This window comes from Selaginella moellendorffii, unplaced genomic scaffold (assembly GCF_000143415.4).
Source record: "Selaginella moellendorffii unplaced genomic scaffold, v1.0 SELMOscaffold_15, whole genome shotgun sequence".
NCBI lineage: Eukaryota > Viridiplantae > Streptophyta > Lycopodiopsida > Selaginellales > Selaginellaceae > Selaginella > Selaginella moellendorffii.
Genome location: NW_003314276.1, coordinates 1,335,208 through 1,360,952, shown reverse-complemented (window position 1 = coordinate 1,360,952; position 25,745 = coordinate 1,335,208). Strand labels below are relative to the sequence as shown.

The following is a 25,745-nucleotide window of genomic DNA, read 5'->3' as shown; positions in this document are numbered from 1 at the left end:
TTTTTATTCTCATATATCTAGAGTTCTTAAAAATTATATGAGTGAGGCAAGTAACAATTGAAATCTATTTAGTAAAAATAAATATTTTATAAGCTACACAAATTTGGGATTGTTTAATCAATTTTTAGAAATAAGGATCAGCTAATTTAATAAATTAAAAATAATATTAAATATTAAAAATATTACACTATTAAAAAAATTGTTATACCACTTTAATTTAGTTAGTACTTTTTCAATATTAAACCCTAACCCCTAGAAATTTTAAATTAGACGGTGTGATGGAGCACCACGTGCCAAGCCCCCGATTGACGGCCGTCAGTGAAGGGCAACGGACTAGTGGGATCTTACGGCCTGCAACGAAGCGCGAGCCCTAAGGCGCACAGGCCGGGAGACGCGAGCGCGATCCACCAGGTAGGCCCGATATTTCCAATCTTTCCTCCCGGAAAATCCCTCGCCGCCGCGCGGCGCTCTAGCTGAGATCCTTCCTCCTGGCCGTGGCAGGGGTGAGCATGGATCAGAGCTCGCAGAACGAATCGCAGTACGCCGGGCAGGGAATGGCGGGCGCTGGGGCTCCTCCGGGCATGGCGCTAGGTCAGATCGCGGCGGGGCAGCCAGCGGGGGGATTCCCAGCGCCGGGGATGAGCTACCAGCATTTGCAGCAGCAGCAGCAGCGGCAGATGCAAGAGTTTTGGATGGGGCAGATGCAAGAGGTCCAGGAGGTGATGGATTTCAAGACGCACAGCCTGCCCCTGGCGCGCATCAAGAAGATCATGAAGGCGGACGAGGACGTGAGGATGATCTCGGGCGAGGCGCCCGTGCTCTTCGCCAAGGCGTGCGAGATGTTCATCCTGGAGCTGACGCTGCGCGCGTGGATGCACACCGAGGAGAACAAGCGGCGGACGCTCCAGAAGAACGACATCGCGGCGGCGGTCACTCGCACGGACATCTTCGATTTCCTGGTGGACATCGTGCCGCGCGAGGATGTCAAGGACGAGGCGCTGGGTGTCTCGCGATCAGCGCTGCCGATCGGAGCTCCGGACATGCAGTACTACATGATTCCTGGGCAGACTCCTCCGGGGGTGATTGGAAGGCCGGCCATTCCAATGGATCCAGCGCTCTACGCGCAGCAGCAGCGGCCGCCAATGCAGTACATGGCGTCGCCGCAGCAGCAGCAGCAGCAGCAGTGGCAGCCGGATCAACAGACCCAAGCCCAGCAATCGCAGGCTCAAGGCCAGCAATCCACGGCCTCGGATGGCGAGCAGTGAAGCGACTCCACACCATCCATGCCGAGTTCCAAGTTCTTCCAGGCGAGTGGCGATGGTGGTTCTCTCTCTTTTCTCGTGTTTTGATCGACGTTCTTTCTTCCTTGCAGGTAGAGCGAGCGTCAAGTTCCAGAGAGTTCTAAGTTCTTTCGAGAGTCACAGGAGCTTGAGAAGAAGATCACAACGAAAAACTTCTATCTAGGATAGGAATAGATCTCTCAGGTTTGATCCAAAGTTCTAGAGTTTAGTTTGTTCGCTCTCACGAGGAGATAAAAGTTTGCTCCCGAGAATTTGGGGTTTTAGGGTTTATGGTACTTGGGGTAGGGTTTCGTCTTGGCGCAGCGAATCGAGCTCGTCCTGGCGCGCCTTCCCGGTGGTCAGGAATCGAAATGTCTCCTGGTACATTCTTCTCCACAGCTTGTTCGCGATCGGCCTCTGCGCCAAGCGAGAGGTTAGAAATCTCTCGAGAATTTCTCGATTTCCTACCTCGTTTGGGTGGATCATCGCGTGCGGGACTTCCAGCTCGCGGCGATATGTGTAATGCAGGTGTGGCACTCCATCTGGGACAGTAGCAACGGGAGAATTTTTCCGCATTGTTGAAGATCAAAGCATCCTACCGGAGGAGATGGCTTTTAGTCTTTGCGCGAATTTCTCCTGCGTTGGAAGGTCGGCCGAGTCTTCGTTTGCGGTGAAGAGTAGCAAGGTAGCGACTTTCTTTGCGAGGTTATCTATGTTGGATTGGCTGATGCGAGTCCCACACAGGTCGATTGCTACAAGGCATCCCACTGTGAACTGGAGCGATGGCTCCCATCCGGTTTCTTTCACGTCCAGCGGGCCGATCGCCAGAGCAAATTCTCTCCTCGCATCATCCATTGTCTGGCCAGAAAATCGATCGATCATTAGTAAGTTTGTTCTTTCTTCTTTTGTTTCGAAGCCTAAGTTTCGTCCTACCTTCAGGAGCGGGGCGTACGCTACGACTTTCGAGATTGTGTCTGGATAAGTGTTGGCGAGATGCAACGCAGTGGCTCCTCCCATCGAGATGCCTATCGCGAAGATCGGGCCTGGCAGAGCACGCACTTCTTCTAGTCGCTGCTCGGCTTCCGTGAAGTAGTCCAAGTGGCTCGAGTCGAAAAACCTGGCAGCCAAGTGGTTAGTTCATTTTGGAGGTGAAGAGCAGCGCTCACAGACCTCTGGAAATCCTGGCTACGGTCACCTTGGTCGAGCGCAGCGATTATATCAGACATTTCGGGGGAAAGGGAGCGAACTCGCTGCATGGTGTCTTCCGCCTGGGACAACAATCACGAAGAACACAGGCCAGCAGACTGTCAGCAGGATGAAAACGTCATAGCCGAAGGCTTACAGAGATATAGAGCTCCTTGGCTAGGACCGGATCCTTGAGGAAGTTTTGCCGGATCTTCTCTTTCAGTTCCGGCTTGAGATCGACCTGGGTGGAGATGAAAGTAAAGAGCGAACTTTAAGATGTGTCACCTGCGGCCAGTTTAGAGTCGGATTTCCGAGATAGTGGCGAGCAAGGCAAGGCTGGTAGACATTGAAGCCATTGTCAAACAGGTAGTCCGCGAGCAACTGGCACTGCTGTGGAGATTGCCCGAATCCGTGAAAGACGAGAGCGGTTCCATAGACGAGGTCTCCTGGCTCGTGCAGCGAGTAGCAAGGCTCGGCTGCGTCTCGTCTGTGGGGATTCGACTCGACGCTTTGGAGGAACTTGTCCATGGCTGTTTTTGCCTGGAATTCTCGCGTGAGGTGAGACTTTGAGGATTCTAGAGTGTTGAGATTCTCACCTTGGCGATGTGATCTTTGGCCAGGGTGTGACATCTTTGTATTTCAAGCTGATTTCGTGCTTCTGCGCCGCAAAACAAGGGGAAGAAGCGGGCTCGAGCTGCAACCGGCATGATTAAAGTGACACTTGGGGTATGGACAAACACTTTCCTGTGCTGTGAAAATGATTTCAACAGGCCAGCTGGATAGCATGTTCGGTTCTCAGGTACCAAGTACTACAAATATCCATGCATGAAAATGGTTACACAGTGTTTAGGCTCTCATATTGCATATTTTGAGGGGCCTTGGAATATTCTCGGAATATAGGTTTACACAAATTTGAGAAAGCTTTATACATAGCCACCTTAAAATGAAAAGGGTATAACATGGAGCCCTTGTTGGTTAGGGCTTACAGATGGGGCGATACGCGGAGAGGCCCTTTTGGAGGTGCGGTGGCGACGGAGCCCCGGCGACGAGCAGCATGGTGGACGCCATTTGTGGGTACGTGAAGAGGTTCCTGGCGTTGGATGGCGATGCCAAAGCATGGGCGCTGGACGTGTACGCGCAGCGCGACGCCATGGCCGACTTCCTGTTCCAGGTGAACAAGCTGGAGCTGGAAGGCTTTGATACCCGGGATGAAACACTCCACGCCCTGGAGCAGCTCCAAGGGGACTTGGACGACAAAGTAGTGGCTCGGGACGAGAGATTGGAACAAGTCCGCTGCCTGTCCCGAGCATTCAACAAGACATGGTGGCTCCAGGATCAGGAGGAGGATCCCAGCGTCAACAACTACAAGCTCAGGCAGTCACACGAGCTGCTTATGGAGTCGGGCAGGCCGGACATCGCGGGCTTGTTTCGGTCCGGCAACGAGGTTGCAATGACGATCACGAGCAGCGGAAGGCAGCACTTCTACGCGGATGCCTGGGCAATCCGGCCGAAGCTGTCCAAGTTGGTGAGCAAGACCAACGCGGATCTGCAGCGGCTCTTCGAGGAGGAGAGGACGACAATCAGCTGCAAGACGGTGGAGCAGCTCCTGGTGCTGGCCTCAGAATTCTTCTACAAGTTTGAGTGCGTCCATCCGTTTGTGGATGGGAATGGGCGATGCGGGAGGATGATGCTGGCCTACTTGCTTCGCAGCGTGGCTGTGTTCCCCAACGTCTTGTTCGCTGCTGCTGCTGCTGGTGCTGGCCGCCACCACGACTTTGTGAACCGGGATGTCTACCTCAAGTGCTTCGAGAGTGCTCGCGAGGACGACGACGATCCCAGGGACCTGACTGCTCTTATCATCGAGGGGGTCTACTTCGGTTGGCAGAGGTTCTTTGCGGCCCTTGAGTCGTGGCAGGACAGTAATGAGTAGCTACTCATTTGAGCTCAAAATTTTTACTGTAGGGAAAGAACAACAATAGGACGTTTGCCTGTCTTTGAGAGCGACGAGCTTTCAGATCAAATGCCGGTTTTCTCCATCATTTAAGCTTGCTTTGTGACTTCTCCGTCTGCCAATGTTGCAAGAAAAGTGATAAGGAAAATCTGTCTCTACATCGATCACCTGCTCCAAGTGGTGCCACGGAGCCAAGCCTGGCTCTCGGCATACCGAAGCGTTTCCAGTGACCAGAAGGCTACTCCAAAGAAACTCGCCACAATTAGTGTGACCAATAAGAAGCTTTGTCATTGAAAATCCAAGAAATGAGTTTAAGCAGAGATTCTTGGGCCAGCCAACACAGTGCTCATGGCCAGCGACCAGGGCTTGCCAAGCATGCTGCCAATACTACTTGATGAACATCAACCCCAAGTGGCTTAGAGTGTACCACTCAATGGGGAATAAGCATTGACAAATCTTAGCAAAGCTACAAAGCGGTCCAGCGGGTGGACTAGGGAACTTAAAGTCACCTTTATTTTGAGGAGACAGTTATATTGGTATATGAAAAGTTGCATCAAGAATGAACCACTCCTCTAACTTTACATTGACAACCTTAGAGTTCCTATGTAATCAACTCTTGAGCATACTAGAACCAAGAGTATAAATTGCCTAGCAAACCCTGGGCAGTTGACAAAAGCAAATCTATTGTGCACCCATTGACACCAAGGTCAAATTTGCATCACAAGAGTCCCCAGACAACTTGCCAATGGTGTGGCAACGGGCTTTGGAGATCAAGGCTCAGAATTTTTCTTGTTGACAGCTTGACTGTGCTGCTTGACAGAAGCTAAAGTCAAAGTCTTTCACCTTTATAAAGGCCATTTTGCAGGATCAACAATGGTGGTTTTTATTGGCCTGTTATTTTCAAGGCCATAGAGGCATATGCTAACAGTTCAATCCTTGAAGCAACATTTTCCCTTTCAGTTCATTACCTTTTCAAGTCCATTTTACACTTGCCCATTATCTCTAGCATCTTTACGTAGCCACTATTACTTGTTGGCAATAAATTTCTTCACTATGTGGGTGGAGGCTGTGGCTCTCAAGACAACAGATTAGCATTTTACAGCAAAGTTCTTGTATAATCACATCGTGTGCTAATTTAGTATTCCCACAACTTTAATCTGCAGAAGTGTCTGTGCTTAAAACATTGTATCATTGTAAAATTATCCTTTGTAAACATTTGGGAAATTTGTGCAAATGCCAAATATCATTTGAAGAATGATAGATAGTAATCATTGTAAAATGATCAAATTAATAATACAAATCATCCTTATAATCATCTCATAGAAGAAATTTAGAGAAACTCAAGGATTAGCAGTAAAAGTAAAAAGAATTATACTATACACCATAAATGTTACCATTAATTGAATGTGATTATTTAGTTTTGGTCATAGTATTAAGTAATTACACCAATTGCTAATGAGGGAAAGGCTGTTGTAAAGGATGAATATATTACTCTGCCATTAGGTGAACAAAAAGAAGGGGCATAAAAGAAAAAAAAAAGTAATACTGCATTGATTTCCAGAAAATTGAACAAGATATAGGAAAAAATTTTGTGGTCAATCTGGCATGTAGTCCCATTGTTAAGCTCAATGAGAAAAGAACCAACACCTTTAGCCTCATAGATAGGCTAGATAGCCTCCTAGAACGAAGCAAAGAACAATTAGACAAGATCCCGCCCAACCATGGAAGTGAAGACGCCATTGGAGGCGATGGAAGATGACAGCGACGCAAAAAATGCGTCTCATGCTTCAGGATGGGCACTCAAAATAGCATATAGATAGATAGATCATTTTTGCTAGCAGTCCGACTTGTATTCTCTGGAGCCCTGCGAGCTGCTCAGATAATACAGCACCAAAATCTTTATTACATAGTTTAGCATAGCACCAAATCTTTATTACATAGTCTGGCATAGCACCATAGTTTGGCAACTCCTTAAATGATGCTAAACGCCCCCATGGGGGTGGTCTGAACAGAACTGGATGGGCACGTCGAATAGATAACACCGATGCCTTTCATATATGACTTGGGGCTTGCATATCCAAAGAACGAGACTATGTTGCCTGGTGCTGTTTCGAAGGAAGTGCCACTCGTCGAAGTACCAAATGGACCATATGGTTTGGTTTTACCAGTTTTCATGTTCTTGACATGCACAGTCAGCGAAACAACACCTTCTCCCGCCCAACCAGCACCGCATGTTTTGTCTGTTCCAGTTGTACCCGATACCTTGTAAATGTACTCATCCGAGCCCAAAGAGATCTGCAGAAAGAAATTGAGAAAGTAAGAAAAACGTTAACTTAAAAAGACCTCGTAGGATGTGCTTCTCAGACCAGCTTGCGGAGGCGGCTGTGGTAAACATCCTGAACAGGAGTTCGTTCCATACATTTGAGTCCAAGAAGAACCCGAAGACTTCCACTGAATGGCATCAACCACACAACCGCTGATTATGCGTAGCCCCTCCAGTGGCGTACTCGTAAGACTTCCACTGAAGGCAGTACCATCAGCACTAGTACCATATAAAGGAGACTTGCATGGTGGAGGCGGTGGAGGAGGCGACGAACACCATGGGGCTTTGTTGCCACAGTCTCCCCATGAACTACAGCAGGGGTATGCCTCCGGGCAGTCAGCGTCGGATGAACATGAACCAGGAGGAGGGGGTGATGCTGGTGCTGCGGAAACCAGCAAACACAATGCAAAGAGCGATAGAGCACGAAGAAGCATGGTTCCAATGACTTCTCGATGTTGGCAAGTCACAGCAATTCTTGCATACATTTATAGGCCTGTCAAGCATGTGAGAGAAAAACACGTGCTTTAAAATCAAGAGCGCCTGATTGGTTATCTCTGTCAAAACACGTGCTTTCAGTCCGGCCATGTGATCTGGGCCCACCATTTTAAAGCCGTGCGGACCACCGAGGCAACGCCAAAGCATAGAATTGTAAGTGAAGGACATCAACGACCACGACCAGCACGTGAATGGCAGAGATGAGGAGAGGCTTCGACCCTAGTAAGTCGTCCACCATCTTATGATACTTGATGTTCAATTGTAAAATAGTGTATGTACTAAACGGAAGTAGAGGCAGCGAGTTGGAAGTGAGTGTAGCTAAAACAGGAGCAAAGCAAAGCATCGGTTTTCCTTTAGGTGGTTTCTTCTTGATTGATCGCGAGCTCTCAATCAAAATAGTGTGGTTGGATTCAGCTTGGCACCATTAGGAAATGGCCAACGACGGCCTTGCTGTGAGTGTGTGACACAATTGTGAGTTTATTGTTTTGGTTCCAAGTGGCTTTTAGCGTGTATGGATTGGATTGGAAACAAACTTAAGTGGGTTGGCACTCGGGGTTGCTTATGCCGGGCAGCTGCAAAAGTGAGGCCAGAAAAACAACACTTGCAAGAGTAGAGTGCTGGATCCAGGAGCACTAGAGGCTGCAGCGATGCCCTCAGTATGTGGCCAGATCATCCCTATGAAAGACCAGTCTCCTACTCGATTAGGGATTAGGGTTGACGATTGAGAGACCATGCTCTACTGCGCCTAAGTGGTAGTTAGGTCAAAGAATGAATAGAATCTTTTCAGAAAACAATTGCTTACTTGAAACAAGAAAGAACTATTGTTATGTTTAAAGGTTTCACTTGAAATTACTGCTAAATATGACTCAAAGCACTTATCACATCTTGGATTTCAGCTCTAACACTCCTTGATTGTTGTTAGTGCCTTCCTTAGTCAAGGCTTGGCCATGACTCCAATGGAATTTCTATATGTATTAGATCTTTGACATAGTGATAGTTTTTCGAAACTTCTAGTGTTGCAACTAATCAATAATTCTTTTATTGTCAACATGAAGAGTAATTAATGTGGAGGATTTCCCAAGAGCTCCAAGAAATTTTTGAAACTAAAGAATTTCCTTCGAAGCAATTAAGGTAGCAAGATACTTTGTTTCTATAGAGGAAAAAGTAATGTGAGTTTGCTTCTTGTTGGTTTAAAGAACAAGACTTGTTCCAAGTTAGAAAAAACACCTTGTTGTGGATTTATGGCTATCTCTGTCAAGCTAATGTTGCTGTAAGTAACAAAAGAAAAACCACCACTTGTCAAAAACAAAAGCTTACTTTGTATAACATATCACAAATTTGGTTGTCTTGATGTTTTTTGCCAAGAGTGTCGAGCCATGGCAAAAGTACCATTTTTTGGGAGTATGATATATATACTATGGTGTGCAACTGTCCAAATTTGGCTTATGTTATCATTGCTCTTAGCCAATTTTCTACCAATCCTTCTTGTTGGAAGGACATTCAATTTTTATCAAGAACTTAATATTACTTATGTTTCATAAGCAAATAAGAAGGACTTTTGTTAAATATTGATATTTAGAGATGTAAAGAGACTTTGTTTTTGTATCATGGTGAATCTCAAGATTAAGAAAATATCAAGTTTCTCTAAGATCCTTCATAGCAAAACTTTACAGTGCACACAGCTTCTTCCACAACTTGCTATTGATGTAATTCTCACTAAAGACAAGATCATCCAATATGCTCTCTATCACCACAAACCTAATCATCACCATGCCATGGTCCTCACACCAATTCCAGATATCCACCTTGTAGCCTGACTTCAGCTCATCACTATTGACAACAACCTAAACTCCCTTGCTTTTAAGGATTCAATATCTCCAACTTGAGAAGTTATCAAAAATGGAAATGGAATTGCCAAAGTGACAATGGCAGAATTTCCATCCTTTTGATCCTACTCCAATACCATGATAAAGAGCCAAAAATGAGAGTAAAGAATGAACATTTAGAAGGAAACTAAAAAAAGTGTTTACTTGAAACAAGAAAGAACCATTAACTATATATTAGCTATGTCCAGGAATTTCTTTTAAAATTGCCATTAAATATGACCTTAAGGCACCTATCATACCTTGGATTTCAGCTCTAACAAGTTTCTTATCCTAATGCAATCTTGAGTAAGGCTTTTTTTGCCTATACTCATGTTCTTGCCCTTGCCTACAAAATAATGACAAACAAACATAGATAAAAACATAAAGAAGAAAAAAAGAGAAAAATAATAAGAAGAGAATAGAATAAAACTCAGCCTTAAACCCCAAAGGCATGAGTAAGGATAAATATATGTCACTCTCTCAACTTTACTTTGCACAAACAGTCATAAACAGAAAAAAAGATGGTTAATTTAATACAAATACGTACAATAGTGAGTGGGGGTTGTTTTCTAGAACATCTAAGTGCTACTACATAATTTTATAACTATTTTTAACTATGACAAGTGTTGCCTAGGTTGAGTTATTTTTTCTTTGGATGCCTAAATTTAAGCATAACTCCATTTCGCTTAAGTTTCCTTCTTTTGCTTTGCCTGGAAAGATATACAAAATAAAACATTTACCTTTTCATCACTCCCCCATGATAAAGCTATTGTTTGTCCTTAGGTAGTTAGATTTTCCAAATCTTGCTCTAGGTTGTTGAGCTTGGTCTTTATAATGATAAGCTTGACACTTTGGCATAGATTGACAAGTTCTTGATGGATGATTTGATTTCTTTAATGTAAGGGATTAATTTTTCCATTTTACTTTAGTCACTTAACCACACTTTCGACCACTTGAAGGATTATGGAAGGCTATTATATTGTAGAAGAACTTATAGCGAGACAAAGGGAATTGAGTAATGGAAAGTTTTATTCTAAATCCAGAATTTCATTTGTGAAAAGAATAGGGAATATTTTTTTTTTATTGCATCATTTAACTTTTTATAATTTATACAAACTCGTCACTTGCTATTTTTTTTAAGCACAATCACAAGTGGTGAAAGCCATTGAGCATTCTGGATTTGATAAATGAATCCTACATAAAGAAGTTTATCAATTTCCTCAATGAGTTTATTTTGGTAATTAAGATTTATTCTATAGAGCATTTACCTTTTAGGCATATTTCCAAGAGTATCTCAATAAGATACATACATAATTATGACGGAATGCCTCTTAAATATGTGTAAAACTAAACAAAAATGTCTTTATACCCTTTTAGTAGATTTATAGCCTAATTGTGAAATTCACGTTGCAATTCGTGAGTAATTGTGATAGTATGAAAATTATCCTCATTTGTTAAATTGATTTGCTCAAATGGTTGATCATAAGAAACATGTAAAATATAATTTCTTTATTAATCAATTTTATAGGCAAGATCCTCCTTTAAGGAGAAATCTTTTATAACTGAACTAATTTTTAATCTAAGGGTTTTTTGCTTAGGTACTTTTTTGAGTATTAAATAAAGATAAACTTTTGAAATTGGCTTAATTTCAAGGAAAGTTTTTAATATTTGTTATTCTTGGAAATCATTTAAGTCTTCCTCCCAATCATAAAATTAAGTTTTGAAAGGTTGATTTTTCCTTTCCAATTGTATGGTGGAAGTAATGGGCACGATTTTTTTTTGTTGCCTTACTCTATATGCACAAAACCATTTTTCCAATCTTGGTTTGTGTAAACAATTTTTAACCAAGGTTTACCTAATAGAGTTTTGTAGGCAAAATCTTGTCATGTCATTTTAAGTATGACATAATTGAGTTTGTACTTTAGGTCAGCCACATTGGTTAAGACATTTCTAATAATTCTGATGGGTTTGACACTCCAATCATGTGCTATTCGTACATTAAATAGGGCTGATTGAATTGGGCTTAAGCTTAATTCTTTGCAAATACTCTCTTCTAAAATATTTATGCTTAAGCCACTATCGATAAGAGTTCCAAATAAAAAATTCTTGCTAATCTTTATATCAATTGTAAAAACTTTATCATCACAGTCCTTTAACTTAATTGTAATGGCCATAGATGAGATTAAAGTTTCTTCCTTTTTAGACAAGATCTCTTTAAGCAATATAGCTCTAAGGTAAGATGCTATAATGAGAAGTTAGCTTAAAGTGAGTGTAATTCTGGCATTTAAATGCCTTTTGCTACCTTTTCTCATTTTTACCATTTAGCTTTAGTATAAGATTTTCCTTTTATAATAGTGGTAAATTCATGTCAATTTGTAAAGGCGTGAAACTTTCTGTGTTAAAATCACCATTCTCCAAATTGACTTGTGGTTCTAAGTCTTGGAGTTGTTGAGTGATTTCTTCATTGATCTTTTTCTTTTAACACCATTGAGAGTTAGGGATGATTTCTACTTCATTATCACTCCTTTTATCTTAGCATTCAAATTCAGCTCTTCTTTGTTGGGATTTAGTCATGACACAAACACTAGGTAGCTCTTCTGTATCTAACCATTCTACCTCAATTTGTCTAGCTGTAGGCTATGTACCTTTAGGAGGCTTATCATTTTTGCTTGATGATTCAATTTGATTGTATAGCCTAAGATACTATAAGCAACCAAATTTTCCATTCTACTTTAGTCACTTAACCACACCTCTGCCCACTTGGAGGAGTCTCATTCACAACCTCCTTAAGTCCAATTCAGGACTTAAGACCTGCTAGTCCCGAGAATGGCATCCATGCCACTCATCCCTTGCACTTGGTCCAAGTGCTCCACGTGTCCAGTCCCAAGACTGACACCCAAAGGTACCATTGACATATCGGCCCGTTATGCTAAGGCCATGCCCATTCACCTTTGTCACACTGGTGGTTTAATACCACTTGCATCACAATCTCGTCTCTCCAAGACTGGGCCATTTGTCCACGAGTGGTCATCCCAGATCCACTCCTTAGCATCCTTAGGATGCCCATAGACATGGGAATAGCCTTCCCCAACATCCCTTTGTCAGTTCTTGCCAAGTCCCTCTTCCGTCTATGGCCATGTTCACCAACACTGCCACTAGATCAAGGCCCGCAGGCCAGGCCATTAAGTCCCATTGTCCTCTAGGACTTCCTCACTATGTGACCGTATCCGTAGTCACTACACTAGAGGACTGCTCCTCCTCCTTTCCCCCATTTGGGACTTTGGGACAACATTTCGGAACACCGTGGCCCTACACGAGCCCCATGGGTACTCTCCCCACCTTCTGCCTTTAGGTGCTCTAGCTATGGGCTTAGAGTGAGGTTCCGTTGAGCCACACCAAGTATCCAAGTAGGTAGTGCCACCCACACTTGGACTGGGAGCATCAGCCAGTCGATTTCCTGGGGGAACTAGAGCCGGCTCTTGAACACTTCACCAAGCTACCACGCTTGTCGGTTCGTATTCACTCTAGTCTTGGACTTCCCAATGGTCAGTTCATCACCCAACACTGGGTCTGGCCTTTCCTGGCCAAACTGGCTTCACTGCAGTCCTCCCCCTTACTATACTTTTGGAGCTCACCAAACCCCCTAGGGTCTGGGAGATGAACGCTTTGGGCTTTCACCCTCTCAGACTCAAACTCAAACTCGGACTCAGACTCCAACTCAGACTCAGACTCAGACTCGGACTCGGACTCGGACTCGGACTCGGACTCGAACTCGAACTCAGACTCGGGCTCGGCCTCGGTCTCGGGCTCAGGCTCGGGCTCGGTCTCTGTCCTGGTCTCGGTCTTAGTCTCGGTCTCAATCCCGGTCTCGGTCTTGGTCCCGGTCTCGGTCTCAGTCCTGGTCTCGGTCTTGACCTCGGACTCCATCTCAGGTCCATCTCGGACTCCATCTCGGATTCCATCTCGGGTCCATCTCAGACTCCATCTCGGACTCCGTCTCGGTCCATCTCGGACTCCATCTCGGACTCCATCTCGAACTCCATCTCAAGTCCATCTCAGAATCCATCTCGAGTCCATCTCGGACTCCATCTCGGACTCCATCTCGGGTCCATTTTAGACTCCATCTCGGGTCCTTCTCGGACTCCATCTCGGTCCATCTCGGACTCCATCTAGGGTCCATCTTGGACTCCATCTCGGGTCCTTCTCAGACTCCATCTCAGACTCCATGTCAGTCCATCTCGGACTCCATCTCGAACTCCACCTTGGACTCCAACTCGGGTCCATCTCAGACTCCATCTCGGGTCCACCTTGGACTCCATCTCGGACTTCATCTCGGACTCCACCTCGAACTCCAACTCGGGTCCATCTCAGACTCCATCTCGGGTCCACCTCGGACTCCATCTCGGACTCCAACTCGGGTCCATCTCGGACTCCATCTCGGACTCCATGTCGGGTCCACCTCGAAACTCCATCTCGGACTCCAACTCGGGTCCATTTTGGACTCCATCTCGGACACTTCCACGTATGATGTGTTGGTCCTTTTGGGTCCCTTTTTGGAGCTTCGCTTATTGCTCGCTTCATGCTCATTCCTTGAGCACTCCGTTGGGAGTTCCACTCCCGCTCTCGACCTTTCAAGTCGGAGCCTTTTAGTCAAAACGTGTTACGCTCGTTTGGCTTTTGCTTCGGCCACTACCACGTGGCACCCTTTCGGCTCCACTTTGGGGCCTAGGGATTTTGTGTCTCACAACTCCACCACCCATAGACGAAGTTCCATGTCCTCATCGAACGATAAACCGTTTTATAAAGTAACACTAGCATGTATTACCTTCACCATCCTTGACACTTAGCCAATATTTGTCAATGGTTTGACACCGAAGGCTTGCCATGCCTTGTCCAACCTCTAAGGAGCATAGTGTCTCTAACATAGAGACTCATTTGACCACCTCAGGTGGTTCTCTCCAAACCCATTAGAGACCCGTCCTCTAGCTTAACCCCACTACTCATTCTCGAGTAATCCCAACTTCTATTGACATAACCAATTCACCTTGGAACTTTTAATTTTGACTTCTCGAAGTCAATTTCTTTGGTGTCTTTGACACCTTTCATTGAACATATTGTGCAACTTCAGTTCCCATCCTAGGAAGCTCCCCATTTGAGGGTGCCATCGTCCTCCTTTCTATTTTATGTTGCTTTTGGCACCAAGTTCCAGCCATCGTAAGTTGTGCTAGAGCTATCCATGGCCTTATCTTTTGGCTACTTCGCTGCTCCCTCCTTTGGAGCTTTCACCTTTGCCAACTTGGAGCATTTGGGAATCCATCCTTGGAAGCACACTTCCTTTCTCACAATCCGTTAGCATCCAACACATTAATGTTCCATGCCTAACTTTGCCATTTGGATTCCTTCCAATGAACTCCATAGCCCACACTTGGCCACTAGTCTTTTGCTTTTATCCATTAATTGTTGCTCCATTATCCACACTTGCCAATCTCACTTAGTAAGTCATCCGGTGTAGCGCATGTGATCATGGGATGAGATTTGGATATATTGTCACCGTGGATCCTTGGAACCTTAGGAGATAGATGGGGATAAAATAGCCACTAAGGGCTCTCTCATCAAGCAATTGCCCCTTTTCCAGTTGGCTTAAGGGGAGAGAGATAAGGTGCGCTATAGTTGGTATCAGAGCAAATGGCACGGGTTCGATTCCCATTGATTAGTGGCTACTTAAAAGTATAATATACCCTTGAGCAAGGTATATTCCTACCTCTAAATTTGAAATCGTACGTATTGGGCATCCATGCGTACGTCCTTCCTCTTGTGTGGAGTATCCACGGACGAAGGTATCCACCGTGGGACTGCGGTACGGGTGGATGACTAGTTGCCTCATATGAAATAGCTGGTCTACACAATGGAAGGATTGGTAGATTGAGTGCGGAAATGGAGGTGTTGGTTCCCCTTGGCTCAGTAGGGGTTGTTAGTCAATAGTCAATGAGGACATTGACATCTCTGAAGGGGGGGTGAGTGTAGCGCATGTGATCATGGGATGAGATTTGGATATATTGTCACCGTGGATCCTTGGAACCTTAGGAGATAGATGGGGATAAAATAGCCACTAAGGGCTCTCTCATCAAGCAATTGCCCCTTTTCCAGTTGGCTTAAGGGGAGAGATATAAGGTGCGCTACATCCGGCCATTGTAACATGGTTCATGCATAAGCATGAAAGTCCTTAACCATCGACTTTCGTTCAAAGCCCTCTCTTTGAACACTCGAGAACTACTTCCCCAACTTTAATAGCCTTGCTTCATGACCAGCTTCAAAACCACGCTTCTGCTGCGCCACTCTAATTTTGTGTGCTCTAGGAACCATTTACACTTGGCCTTTCTAGGTACTAAATTACCTAGCATCATCTTTAGGAACTTCGAAGGAACTTTGTCCCTTAGCTTGTTAAGGCCTCCCTTTTCGCAAGCTTTTTAGTTGCCATATAGTCTAACATGGATAATTCCATATTTTAGACTCTCCATGGCATCATGGTTGCTAGTAACAACATACTCGAGCACCCACTTGATCCTCCACTCCCAACTAGCATAAACACCTTTGATTATGCTCTTCGATTCCTATGGTTTGGTTTTATCCCCTTACTACTTGCTTTTGGCTTCACACCTTTCCTTCGGTTATTCGCCTAGGATAGCTTTGCACTTTCTACCATGCCTTAGCAAGTATTCTTGGGGATGAACCTACTCGACAACCTAGGGAGTGGTTCCTCAATCCAGATATACTCACCTTATAATCCCACACACCGGGATTAACATTATTGCTTATGGGCCCTTATATGCCCATCACTAGCCTTGCCTAAATTCCATTTTTGGCTTTGTCCAATTTGGGTAGACAGTCTTCTCCCATCTCCGCCACCTTGGACATTTGGATAGCACCTTCTATCCATCATTTGCTAGGGACTTAGTCCCTTGGGCCTTATCCATTGCCCTGGCAACATCAAACACCACATTCTGGTGTTCTAGAGTGTTTGGGTGTCCCAAATGATGGCCTCTTAGATAATGAGCATTCCCTTTTACGACATTGACTTACTATATCACAACATAAGTAATTTATTCTGCATAAGGGTATATCTAACTTCTTTATACCATTAAGATGTCTTAGGTAGTTACCTTCTTCCAGTTTCACAAATTATCTTGCACCTTTTGCTTAGTTGCCTCATAGTTGTCAAGTCCTATAACTCATTGCTGGTGCTTCCACACCTCCATCATTGTTTTAGTCACCACACTCTACCACATGCCTTCCAGCTTAGGCTATGCCATTCCCATTTCCGTTGGGATTCCCTTTGGCAAGGGGTTCTTATGAACCCACCAACATAACCTCAAGGTATCACACCTTGGCACATTTGGTGTCTTCACACTATTAGCCTACGAGCCTATCTTTATGACACTACTTATTAATGTCTAGGTCTTTGCTAAGACCAATATGGTTGCTTCTCATACTAACTATCCGTTAGCACTGCACCATAGTGTTTGCACCCAACTCTAGGCCAAAGTTGCTTTCTTCTAAGAACATCTTTCCCACAACTTTAGTATGGCACATTCTGCCATCAATGAGATACTTAATATTCTCATACTTGGATCTTATGATCCTTCCCATACCTCAGGGGGCACCATACACCTCAGTCCAAATGCTTCAACCAATCCCTTAGGATTATTCCTTGACTCGTATTTGAGTTATCCAGCTTTTTGGACTTTATCATCCGACGACCCGTGAGGTCCTACCTTTGAGATGCTAGCTCACTAGAATACAACTTCTTGTATTCAGATCCTACTCACAAGGACCATTTTTGCAAGTGTTACTCCAACATTTGATTTGTTCTCTTGGGGCAACCTTTTGCCGCTTAGAACCACTTGTTCATGTGATGAGTATACCAACTCATCCTCTAAGTACACCCCCAACTCCTTGGGTTGTTCCAGCATTTATTAGAGGTAGCCTCGGCTACCATTTCGAGGACTTGTGTCCTCTTCTGTATTTGACCTCCCATGGTCACCAATTCCGATCTGAAATTTATGAATACCAGCCTCAACTATATAAGGGTAATCTTGTGACTCCTTTATTTTTTTGGAGTCTGCATCTTTCCCATGATCCCAACTATAGTTGTTTACCACAACTACATTAACCCGTTTGCTGCATCAAACACTCATCTGGATCACATCCTTAGCTCTCTAAGGAAACCCTTATACTATTCCCAAGATCCCAAAGTCGTCCCCTTACTGGCCCTTTTCCATCCACCACATTGTGCACAAGTTCACACATGAACTTGAGTGGAGAGCCATGTCCTCTCGACATGCTACTCCTCAAGGATAGGTCCATATTTAGGACTTTCCAATTCCAATACAAGTGGTGATATATTTGGCCACCAATAAAAGTCAGACTAAGGAATAGCTCGGATATAAAGTTGTAAGCGACTAAATTTTCCATTCTACTTTAGTCACTTAACCACACCTCTGCCCACTTGGAGGAGTCTCATTCACAACCTCCTTAAGTCCAATTCAGGACTTGGGACCTGCTAGTCCCGAGAATGGCATCCATGCCACTCATCCCTTGCACTTGGTCCAAGTGCTCCATGTGTCCAGTCCCAAGACCGACACCCAAAGGTACCATTGACATATCGGCCCGTTACACTAAAGCCATGCCCATTCACCTTTATTGCACTGGTGGTCCAATACCACTTGCATCACAATCTCGTCTCTCCAAGACTGGGGCATCCGTCCACAAATGGTCATCCCAGATCCACTCCTTAGCATCCTTAGGATGCCCACAGACATGGGAATAGCCTTCCCCAACATCCCTTTGTCAGTTCTTGCCAAGTCCCTCTTCCGTCCATGGCCATGTTCACCAACACTGCCACTAGATCAAGGCCCGCAGACCCGGCCACTAAGTCCCATTGTCCTCTGGGACTTCCTCACTATGTGACCATATCCGTAGTCACTACACTAGAGGACTATTCCTCCTCCTTTCCCCCATTTGGGACTTTGGGACAACATTTCGGAACACCGTGGCCCTACGCAAGCCCCGTGGGTACTCTCCCCACCTTCTGCCTTTAGGTGCTCTAGCTATGGGCTTAGAGTGAGGTTCCGTTGAGCCACACCAGGTATCCAAGTAGGTAGTGCCACCCACACTTGGACTGGGAGCATCGGCTAGTCGATCTCCCGGGGGAACTAGAGCTGGCTCTTGAACACTTCACCAAGCTACCACGCTTGTCGGTCTGTATTCACTCTAGTCTTGGACTTCCCAGTGGTCAGTTCATCACCCAACACTGGGTCTGGCCTTTCTTGGGCCAAACTAGCCTTTCCTGGCCAAACTAGCTCCACTGCAACCCTACCCCTTACTATACTTTTGGAGCTCACCAAACCCCCCAGGGTCTGGGAGACGAACGCTTTGGGCTTTCACCCTCTCAGACTCAAACTCGGACTTAGACTCGGACTCGGACTCGGACTCGGGCTCAGGCTCGGTCTTGGCCTCGGCCTCGGTCTCTGTCCCGGTCTCGGTCTCGGTCCCGGTCTCGGTCTCAGTCCTGGTCTCGGTCTTGACCTCGGACTCCATCTCGGGTCCATCTCGGACTCCATCTCAGATTCCATCTCGAGTCCATCTTAGACTCCATCTCGGACTCCATCTCGGTCCATCTCGGACTCCATCTCGGGTCCTTCTCGGACTCCATCTCGGTCCATCTCGGACTCCATCTCGGACTCCACCTCAGACTCCAACTCGTGTCCATCTCGGACTCCATGTCAGGTCCACCTTGGACTCCATCTCGGACTCCAACTCGGGTCCATCTTGGACTCCATCTCGGACACTTCCACGTGTGATGTGTTGGTCTTTTTGGGTCCCTTTTTTGAGCCTCGCTTATTGCTCGCTTCATGCTCGTTCCTTGAGCACTCCATTGGGAGTTCCATTCCCGCTCTCGACCTTTCAAGTCGGAGCCTTTTAGTCCAAACGTGTTATGCTTGTTTGGCTTTTGCTTCGGCCACTACCACGTGGCACCCTTTCGGCTCCACTTTGGGGCCTAGGGATTTTGTGTCTCACAAATACCAAGTAGGAGTCTTAGCTTGATCATACTCTTTTAGCTTTTCATAATATCTAGGCCTATTGTAACCTCTAGATTGATTGTATTCTCTATGCCAATTATAATCTTTAGGCTTATTTTCCTCATGACTAGGTGGATAATCTCAAAAATTACCCTTAGACGGATAATCCCGATGGTGCTCTTGCCTTTCAGCACATGGGTATTCATGTTTGGCACTTCAATTTTATCATTGTAATTGTTCCTCCTACAATAATTTCTATTGTTAGGTGGATAGCTTTGCTTATGTGTTGTTTTATCAACTCAGTTTAGCTTCTTAGTTGTTTAAACAAGATTCTACATTCCTTAGCTGAATCCATTCTTTTTCATAAATTTGGCACTTGATCAATTGGAGTTTGCATTCTCTCTTGTTATGATTTTCATTTTTGCATCTTGTGCACCAAATCCCTTATTTGAGATTAATTTGCAATTTAAGGCTTTTTTAGATGATTAGTTTCTTTGTTTATAGGAGTCATTTTTTCGTCTGATTTTACTATATCTACTATGTCATATTGTTTTATGAAATCTTGGTAGGCAATCATGGCTTTTTTCAAGTCATCAAAATCTATATAAACTCTCTTTATCACATATTCACGATAAATGTTTTTAAGGCCCTGTATATATAGGCATAATATTAAGTCTTTAGAATGTTTATAACACTTATTGAATTGAATTGTATATTCCTAGATTGTCTTAGAATTTCCTTGATGAAGCTTTTGCAACTCATTATAGTTTTCTCCTGGGTTTGTTTCCATGGAGAACGCTTTAAAGAAAAATTTTATTTGCTCATTAAATATGCCAAGACTTTTAACATCATTGTCATAGTACCAATTTTTGGCTTTGTTTTTTAACGTATAGTGGAAAAAAAATTTTGTTTGCCCATTTGTTTGATTGAGTTTAATTGCTTATATGTATTGCTCAATATACAATTGTGGGTCCTTTCCTTTAATTTCAAAAAAGGATGGATATATGATAGCGGTGTTTATTGCTATTCTTGTAATTACCATTGTGCTCATTAAAATTTGACAGAAAATGTTTTTTTTTGCAACTAGTATAGATTTCGTTTACACTATGTACCTACAAAGCAATCTAGGTGTATTATCACACCTTCTTTAACAATAGTAAAGGTACCAAGAGTCAAACTTTTGTATACCTTGAGCAGAATATTGTCAAATATCTCAATTTATTGAGTTATTTAAGAAATTTCGTTAAATTTATCATTCGTTGGCTTAATTAGGCACACAAGATAGTTTAATTTTTGTTTTCTTATACTTTTGCCTAGTTGGGATTAACCAACTTCTGTCTGGGTCCATAAGTAAAATATATCTTCTGACAATCCTCAATCTCTCCATCTAGGTGCGCAAAAGGACCTTCCCTTTTTGTTTGTGTTTATGATTAATTTAGTGAAAGGTCTGTAGCACGTGAGAGTCAATTCTAGAATAGTTTGTTTGCTTCACAGTGGGTCTTACCCTCTGGCTTACAATTAACTTTGTCTTTACAACTGTGAAATTAGAAAGAGTGGCCTATTACTCTTGGCAAATTTTAGGCAAACCTTTTTTAAATAGATCAACACTAGGGATTAATTTGAACGAGGCATAGAGATCATTCCGTGAAATTGCTTTATAGAATCAACATAAGGGTTAAATTGTCTAGTGCACGATAGCCTATTCTGATTAATTTACTTGTGGAATTATATTAGGTAGCTTTTTAAGCATATGATAGCTAATTTGTGAAAGACTTTGCTTCAAATCTAGACAAAAACTACTCTTCAAGGTAAATTTTTCTCTAGCCTCTTGCCAATAGGCATTAATGGTCAATACAAAGCTTGTATGACAAATTTTTGAGTCTCAAATATTTGAGTAAGCTTTTTATGTATAAGAGATGAGCCTTAAGTGTAGAATGGTTCAAACAGTTAGAGTGGTTCATGATAAGCACTTCTAAATTTTTTACTTATGAATCTTGTTCAAGTCTCATAGACTCTTGCAATATATGTGGGAGACTTAAATTCGGGATAAATCTACTCTCAAACCATGTTTAAGTAGTTGTCCAAGCTAAAGTACCTTGGATTAAAGCTTTGAGATAGCATAATGTTCTAATTATGATTTTGCATCTGTCAAAGCCTCATAAGATTTGGGTGAATAATTCCTTAATTTGTTCTTCACTAAAGCTGGCTTTAGCTCTTTTTAAGTTGGAGTTGAAGACAAAAGTTACAAGTGCCCAATTTTCCTATTTATGTATGTTTAGAAAAATTGTGATACACTATTGAAAAATGTATCCCTTAAAAGCCCAAGAGAGAACTTGCTCAAAATGAAAGAATTCTAGAGTAAGTAATTATATTTTCTATATTAAACAAACTCCATTCCTTCTTCTTTTGGATTTTTCTCAAAAAATTGTTGGCTAAACAATTTGAACTTGAGTTTATTGGCAATGTATGCCAAACTAGACAGTTTAAGTAGCTTTTCAAAGAAAAAAAAGGCTTAGTGCAATAGTACTGATCCATAGTATCCTCATCTAAAAAGTCCACAAATACTAAAATAACAAGTTCATAAAAAATATGAGAAGAGAGTAAAGAAGGAAAAGGAGTTTAAAAAAGGGCGTCAACATCACTCCCTAGGCGATGAACAATATTAAACTTTCATATTTGAAACTTCAAAGCTCATCGAACAATATGACCAACCAAGTTCTTTTGCTTTAATAAAGAAGTAACTGTAGCATGATTACCTTATAATAATATCCAAAAACCATAAAGTTTTTTGAAACCCTAAACTATTGCTAAACACTTCTTCTTTATTGTAGAGTAATTCACTTTCATTAGTTGTAAGGCTAATGTATGTAATAGGATGGTACTGAATAGGCATATTTGGGCTCTCTTGCATCAACACACCTCCAAGACTGATATCAAAAGTATCCATGCATAAAATGAAAAGTCAAGTATAGTCAGGATATGCCAAAACTAGAGGAGTTGTTAACAACTCTTTGAGATATATAAACATTCACTCACAATCCATAAACCTAATGAAGATGATGTTGACAACTTCAACAATGCTTGTAATGGTGTAATATGATTAGAAAGATAATCAACAAAATAGTCAAGATATTGCACCTTGCCTAAAAAGCACTATACATCATTCAATCATGGAACAAAGAACTTTGTTTATCATCCATTGGAAAGTCATTGAAGTATTGTTCAAACTAAATGGCATCACCAAAAACTCTTACAAACTAAATAGTGTACAAAAAGTAGTTTTGAGAATATCTTCTTTAGCCATCGGCACTTGCTAGTACTTAGAAGCAAGATCTAACTTGGTGAATAAATGACTTCTCCCCAAATGATTTACAAAATTAATAATGTGAGGAAAAGGGTACACATCCAAAATTGTCACTTCATTTAATGAATAATAGTTGATGCAGAAACGAATACTCCTATCAGACTTTGTCACAAAATAAAGTTCACATCCCTAGTTGGAATAGAATGATGTGTTGCAATCTTAGCCCCAAAAAACAAGTCAAATTCAAAGAGATTGGCATACTCCTTCATGAGTCGGTCAATTGTTGCAACACAAAGACTGTCGAAGGGATCGGAAAAGGGAATAAAAGAATAAAATAAAAACATAAGAGGAAATAATAGAGAGACAAATGCTCAAAAGTAATCCTCCATATTGTAAAATTAATCCTCTACCACTTTATAGTCATTCACTCCCTTGAAGACCAGTGGGGGCTTTGGTTTGTACTTAGGAACTACTTGAGGAATTGAGCATGGACTATACTTAAGCTCATGAGTTGAAGAGTTGAACTAAAGTTTCAATTGAAATTTAATACAAACATTAAAAACTTTAAAATATTAAGGTTATGGCAAATTTAATAATTTCATAACTCTCTACATATTATATAGATAAAAATATTCTAAACAATACTTCTTGTTCTAACAATTTAAATATTTACTACATGCCATAATAGGGATATTTTTCAGAATATAAAATAAGATGTTTGTAAAAAAAGTATTCTTGTCACTTCCTTAAATCTGTACTTTGTGCTTTCTGGCTAGTAAATGTCAAGTTTGTCAGAATTAAAAAATTATTAATTTTGAAATAAGATTCTATATAAAGCTATATAACCGTTTGAAAGGAAAAAAATACTAACTGTTGATGTAAGCTTATTATATATAAAAGAAAGACTTGGTTCTTTTCTAGAATACATTCTTAAGGGGTTTGTCATAGCATACTGTCTAGAATTTATGGATCTTCATTCATACTTTCATTCAAAAAGAGGGAAATACACACTAATATCTGTGGGTTCTAGTGTTGATAATTTTAACTCTCACAATCTTTCTTTGCAGGGTTTAAGGGATAGGACATGCAATAACTATCCCATTGCATAGCATAACTAAACCACACATAAACCACCCTCTCAAGATTCACATATCCAAGATTTTATCCTAAACAATAAAATGTAATAAAAAGATATATTATAATGTATGAAATATAACGAATGTACCTCCTTAGGCTAGTAGCAAGTTGTACTCCTCGTAATAAGTCCCGCAAGCTAGTCTTTTTTAGTTGAGTCTTTTGGCAACTTGGATTGAGTAAGGTGTTTGCGATAAAATCCTTGAAGACAGTCTTTTGAACATGCTTTGGAGTTGTAAATGAGTTTCTTATAGTCTCTTCCTACACAACATTTTTGAAACGGTTGAGAGAACTCCTTTGTAACCCTTCTTGCATTAGATGCATGTGTGCCAACATACACTGTAGCTCTTCCAGCCACTCCATCCCATGGAAGAAAATAATACATCTTGGCCTCGTAAATAGCATAACATAGAGGAGCATTTTTGCAGAATGGATACTTGAATTCAACAGAAATGGTGTCACAGGCTGGAGGATTGACTGTAGACCCTTCAAAAAATATAAAATTTCTACAATGGTTTTGATTGCATGCTTCATCCACACAATTTAAATGCTCGCCACAATAAACTATAGACACTATGCTTTCAAAATGTTGGAAGTATATGGTCTTGATTTTGCACCAATTGTGGACATCCTGCTTGGTTTCCATCCCCTTCCATTTGGAACCTATACTGCTAACAAGTGGTGGTAGCTCAAAGAAAATGTTGCCATTATAGGAGGATGGAAGCTCACTCATAAGCTTATACAAAAACAAGTGCACATCAATTAAGAGGCGCAAAAACTGGAAAGCATTACTAACGACTTTGAATATTGCTGAAGTTGGAGCTGAAGTTGGAGCTGGAGTTGGTGAATTCGGCACCGACACTAGCATGACTTCTCCACTTGAACTACAAGAGGATGAGAAGATAACAACTGACTCTTACTTCACATTCATTTTGGCACATTCACTTTTAAGTGAGGATGACATCTGCCAACATTATGATGATGATTTCGCAACATTTGTTTGGCACTCACGCACTCGAAATGGCGGTACAATTTGGTTCAACAACCCAATCAGTTTTATGCTCGTTATGTGGTGCAAGGTATGTCTTTCCCTTTCATTTTATAAGGGCTCCTTTTAATTGTTTTGGTTTTTAGCCTTTGGTGAAGGTCAAGCAAGATGCTTACGAACTTGTATATTCGGAGAAGAGTCGGGAAGAGCTCTCGACTAAGTTTGTATAAATTGAGCATAAAATTCAGCATGCAAAGTCTTCAAAGTTGAAGAAACTAGTATGCATTGCAGACAATCATAGGCCAAAGGAGTGGCTAGAGACTAGAGCCAAAGCTTCTTCTCATGAATGTAAGTTTCTTATCACACTTCATTTTTCTCAATTATGCATATGTTACTTTTGCTGTGAACAAAACTCTAGATGACATAATTTACAATATCGCAAAATTGAAACTTCTATATAAGCAATAGATAGAGACTCTAGAGTTCCTCAATGTCTGCTTGATGAACAAAGAGAAAGGACTGTTAGAACTATTTAAGAACATAATGAGAAGGGCTGTCTACATCACGCAAACTATAAGTGAAGGTGAGAAGTTCTTGGCACCACACATTGGTGACGATCTAGATGGCACATTCATGTCTTTCAACACCTATATCAATACATCATTGGAAGGGATCGAAAAGGGGTGGTTGCCAGAGAAGTCTACAAGCACAACAATTTATGATTGCCAATATAGTCAGCCTTATTTCATGCGACATGCAACTTATAGGTATAATATGATTTCTAAGACTTTTTTTAAATATATATTGTTTACATATATATTTGATATAGAGGCATGCCATTTGAGGCACTAGTTTTCACTCAACTTGTTACAAAAGGCGTAAAGGATGGAGGAATGTACCGAACAATGTTTGTAAGAGTTCCAAAGGCACGGAAGATAGAATGCCCTTGGGAGTTGGAGCTCCTAGGGAAGGAGACTTGTACACTAGATCACGAGGAAGTTGTCAATACTAACAATGATGGCAATGCCAGTGATGATAGAGACGAAGATGAGAAAGCTCCAGATCAAGTTCGCATTCCACCACCAGACAGCTAGGATCAGGCTTCAGTTCAACCATCAAACAACCAAGATCCGGATCAGGT

At 42.3% G+C, this 25,745-nt stretch overlaps 3 protein-coding genes, 1 long non-coding RNA gene and 1 pseudogene across 4 annotated transcripts; 3 read left to right on the top strand and 2 right to left on the bottom strand.

Annotated features, from left to right (window-relative positions):
* The first annotated feature begins 311 nt into the window (after positions 1-311).
* Positions 312-1,477, top strand: LOC9632992 (nuclear transcription factor Y subunit C-2). The gene is made up of 3 exons (XM_024675504.1): positions 312-411; positions 502-1,307; positions 1,373-1,477. Exon 2 carries the CDS (start codon positions 510-512, stop codon positions 1,263-1,265), a length of 756 nt encoding a protein of 251 aa, XP_024531272.1. The 5' UTR covers positions 312-411; positions 502-509; the 3' UTR covers positions 1,266-1,307; positions 1,373-1,477.
* Positions 1,478-1,485: 8 nt separating this feature from the next.
* LOC9633505 lies at positions 1,486-3,237 on the bottom strand. Its single transcript, XM_002970673.2, has 8 exons — positions 3,062-3,237; positions 2,751-3,005; positions 2,623-2,706; positions 2,451-2,548; positions 2,214-2,397; positions 1,880-2,138; positions 1,749-1,822; positions 1,486-1,697 (listed from the first exon to the last, which is right to left on the bottom strand). The coding sequence occupies exons 1-8, from the start codon at positions 3,170-3,172 to the stop codon at positions 1,569-1,571; spliced, it is 1,194 nt and encodes a 397-aa protein (XP_002970719.1). The 5' UTR covers positions 3,173-3,237; the 3' UTR covers positions 1,486-1,568.
* Positions 2,917-3,385, top strand: LOC112346468. Its single transcript, XR_002992443.1, has 3 exons — positions 2,917-3,023; positions 3,086-3,191; positions 3,236-3,385. It is a non-coding gene; the product is annotated as an uncharacterized LOC112346468 (long non-coding RNA).
* A 2,917-nt stretch (positions 3,386-6,302) lies between these two features.
* Positions 6,303-7,202, bottom strand: LOC9632990. The gene is made up of 2 exons (XM_002970672.2): positions 6,760-7,202; positions 6,303-6,711 (listed from the first exon to the last, which is right to left on the bottom strand). The coding sequence occupies exons 1-2, from the start codon at positions 7,171-7,173 to the stop codon at positions 6,388-6,390; spliced, it is 738 nt and encodes a 245-aa protein (XP_002970718.1). The 5' UTR covers positions 7,174-7,202; the 3' UTR covers positions 6,303-6,387.
* An 18,235-nt stretch (positions 7,203-25,437) lies between these two features.
* LOC112346492 overlaps positions 25,438-25,745 on the top strand; it is a 6,070-nt pseudogene continuing 5,762 nt past the window's right edge.

Excerpts from the sequence above, each read along its gene's own strand:
- LOC9632992 (XM_024675504.1), top strand. The coding sequence starts at position 510 with ATGGATCAGAGCTCGCAGAACGAATCGCAGTACGCCGGGCAGGGAATG.
- LOC9632990 (XM_002970672.2), bottom strand. The coding sequence starts at position 7,173 with ATGCTTCTTCGTGCTCTATCGCTCTTTGCATTGTGTTTGCTGGTTTCC. Across the intron at positions 6,712-6,759 it reads TGAGAAGCACATCCTACGAG|ATCTCTTTGGGCTCGGATGA; the intron begins GTCTTTTTAAGT and ends TTCTTTCTGCAG.
- LOC9633505 (XM_002970673.2), bottom strand. The coding sequence starts at position 3,172 with ATGCCGGTTGCAGCTCGAGCCCGCTTCTTCCCCTTGTTTTGCGGCGCA. Across the intron at positions 2,707-2,750 it reads CGACTCTAAACTGGCCGCAG|GTCGATCTCAAGCCGGAACT; the intron begins GTGACACATCTT and ends ATCTCCACCCAG. Across the intron at positions 2,398-2,450 it reads CGTAGCCAGGATTTCCAGAG|GTTTTTCGACTCGAGCCACT; the intron begins GTCTGTGAGCGC and ends CTTGGCTGCCAG.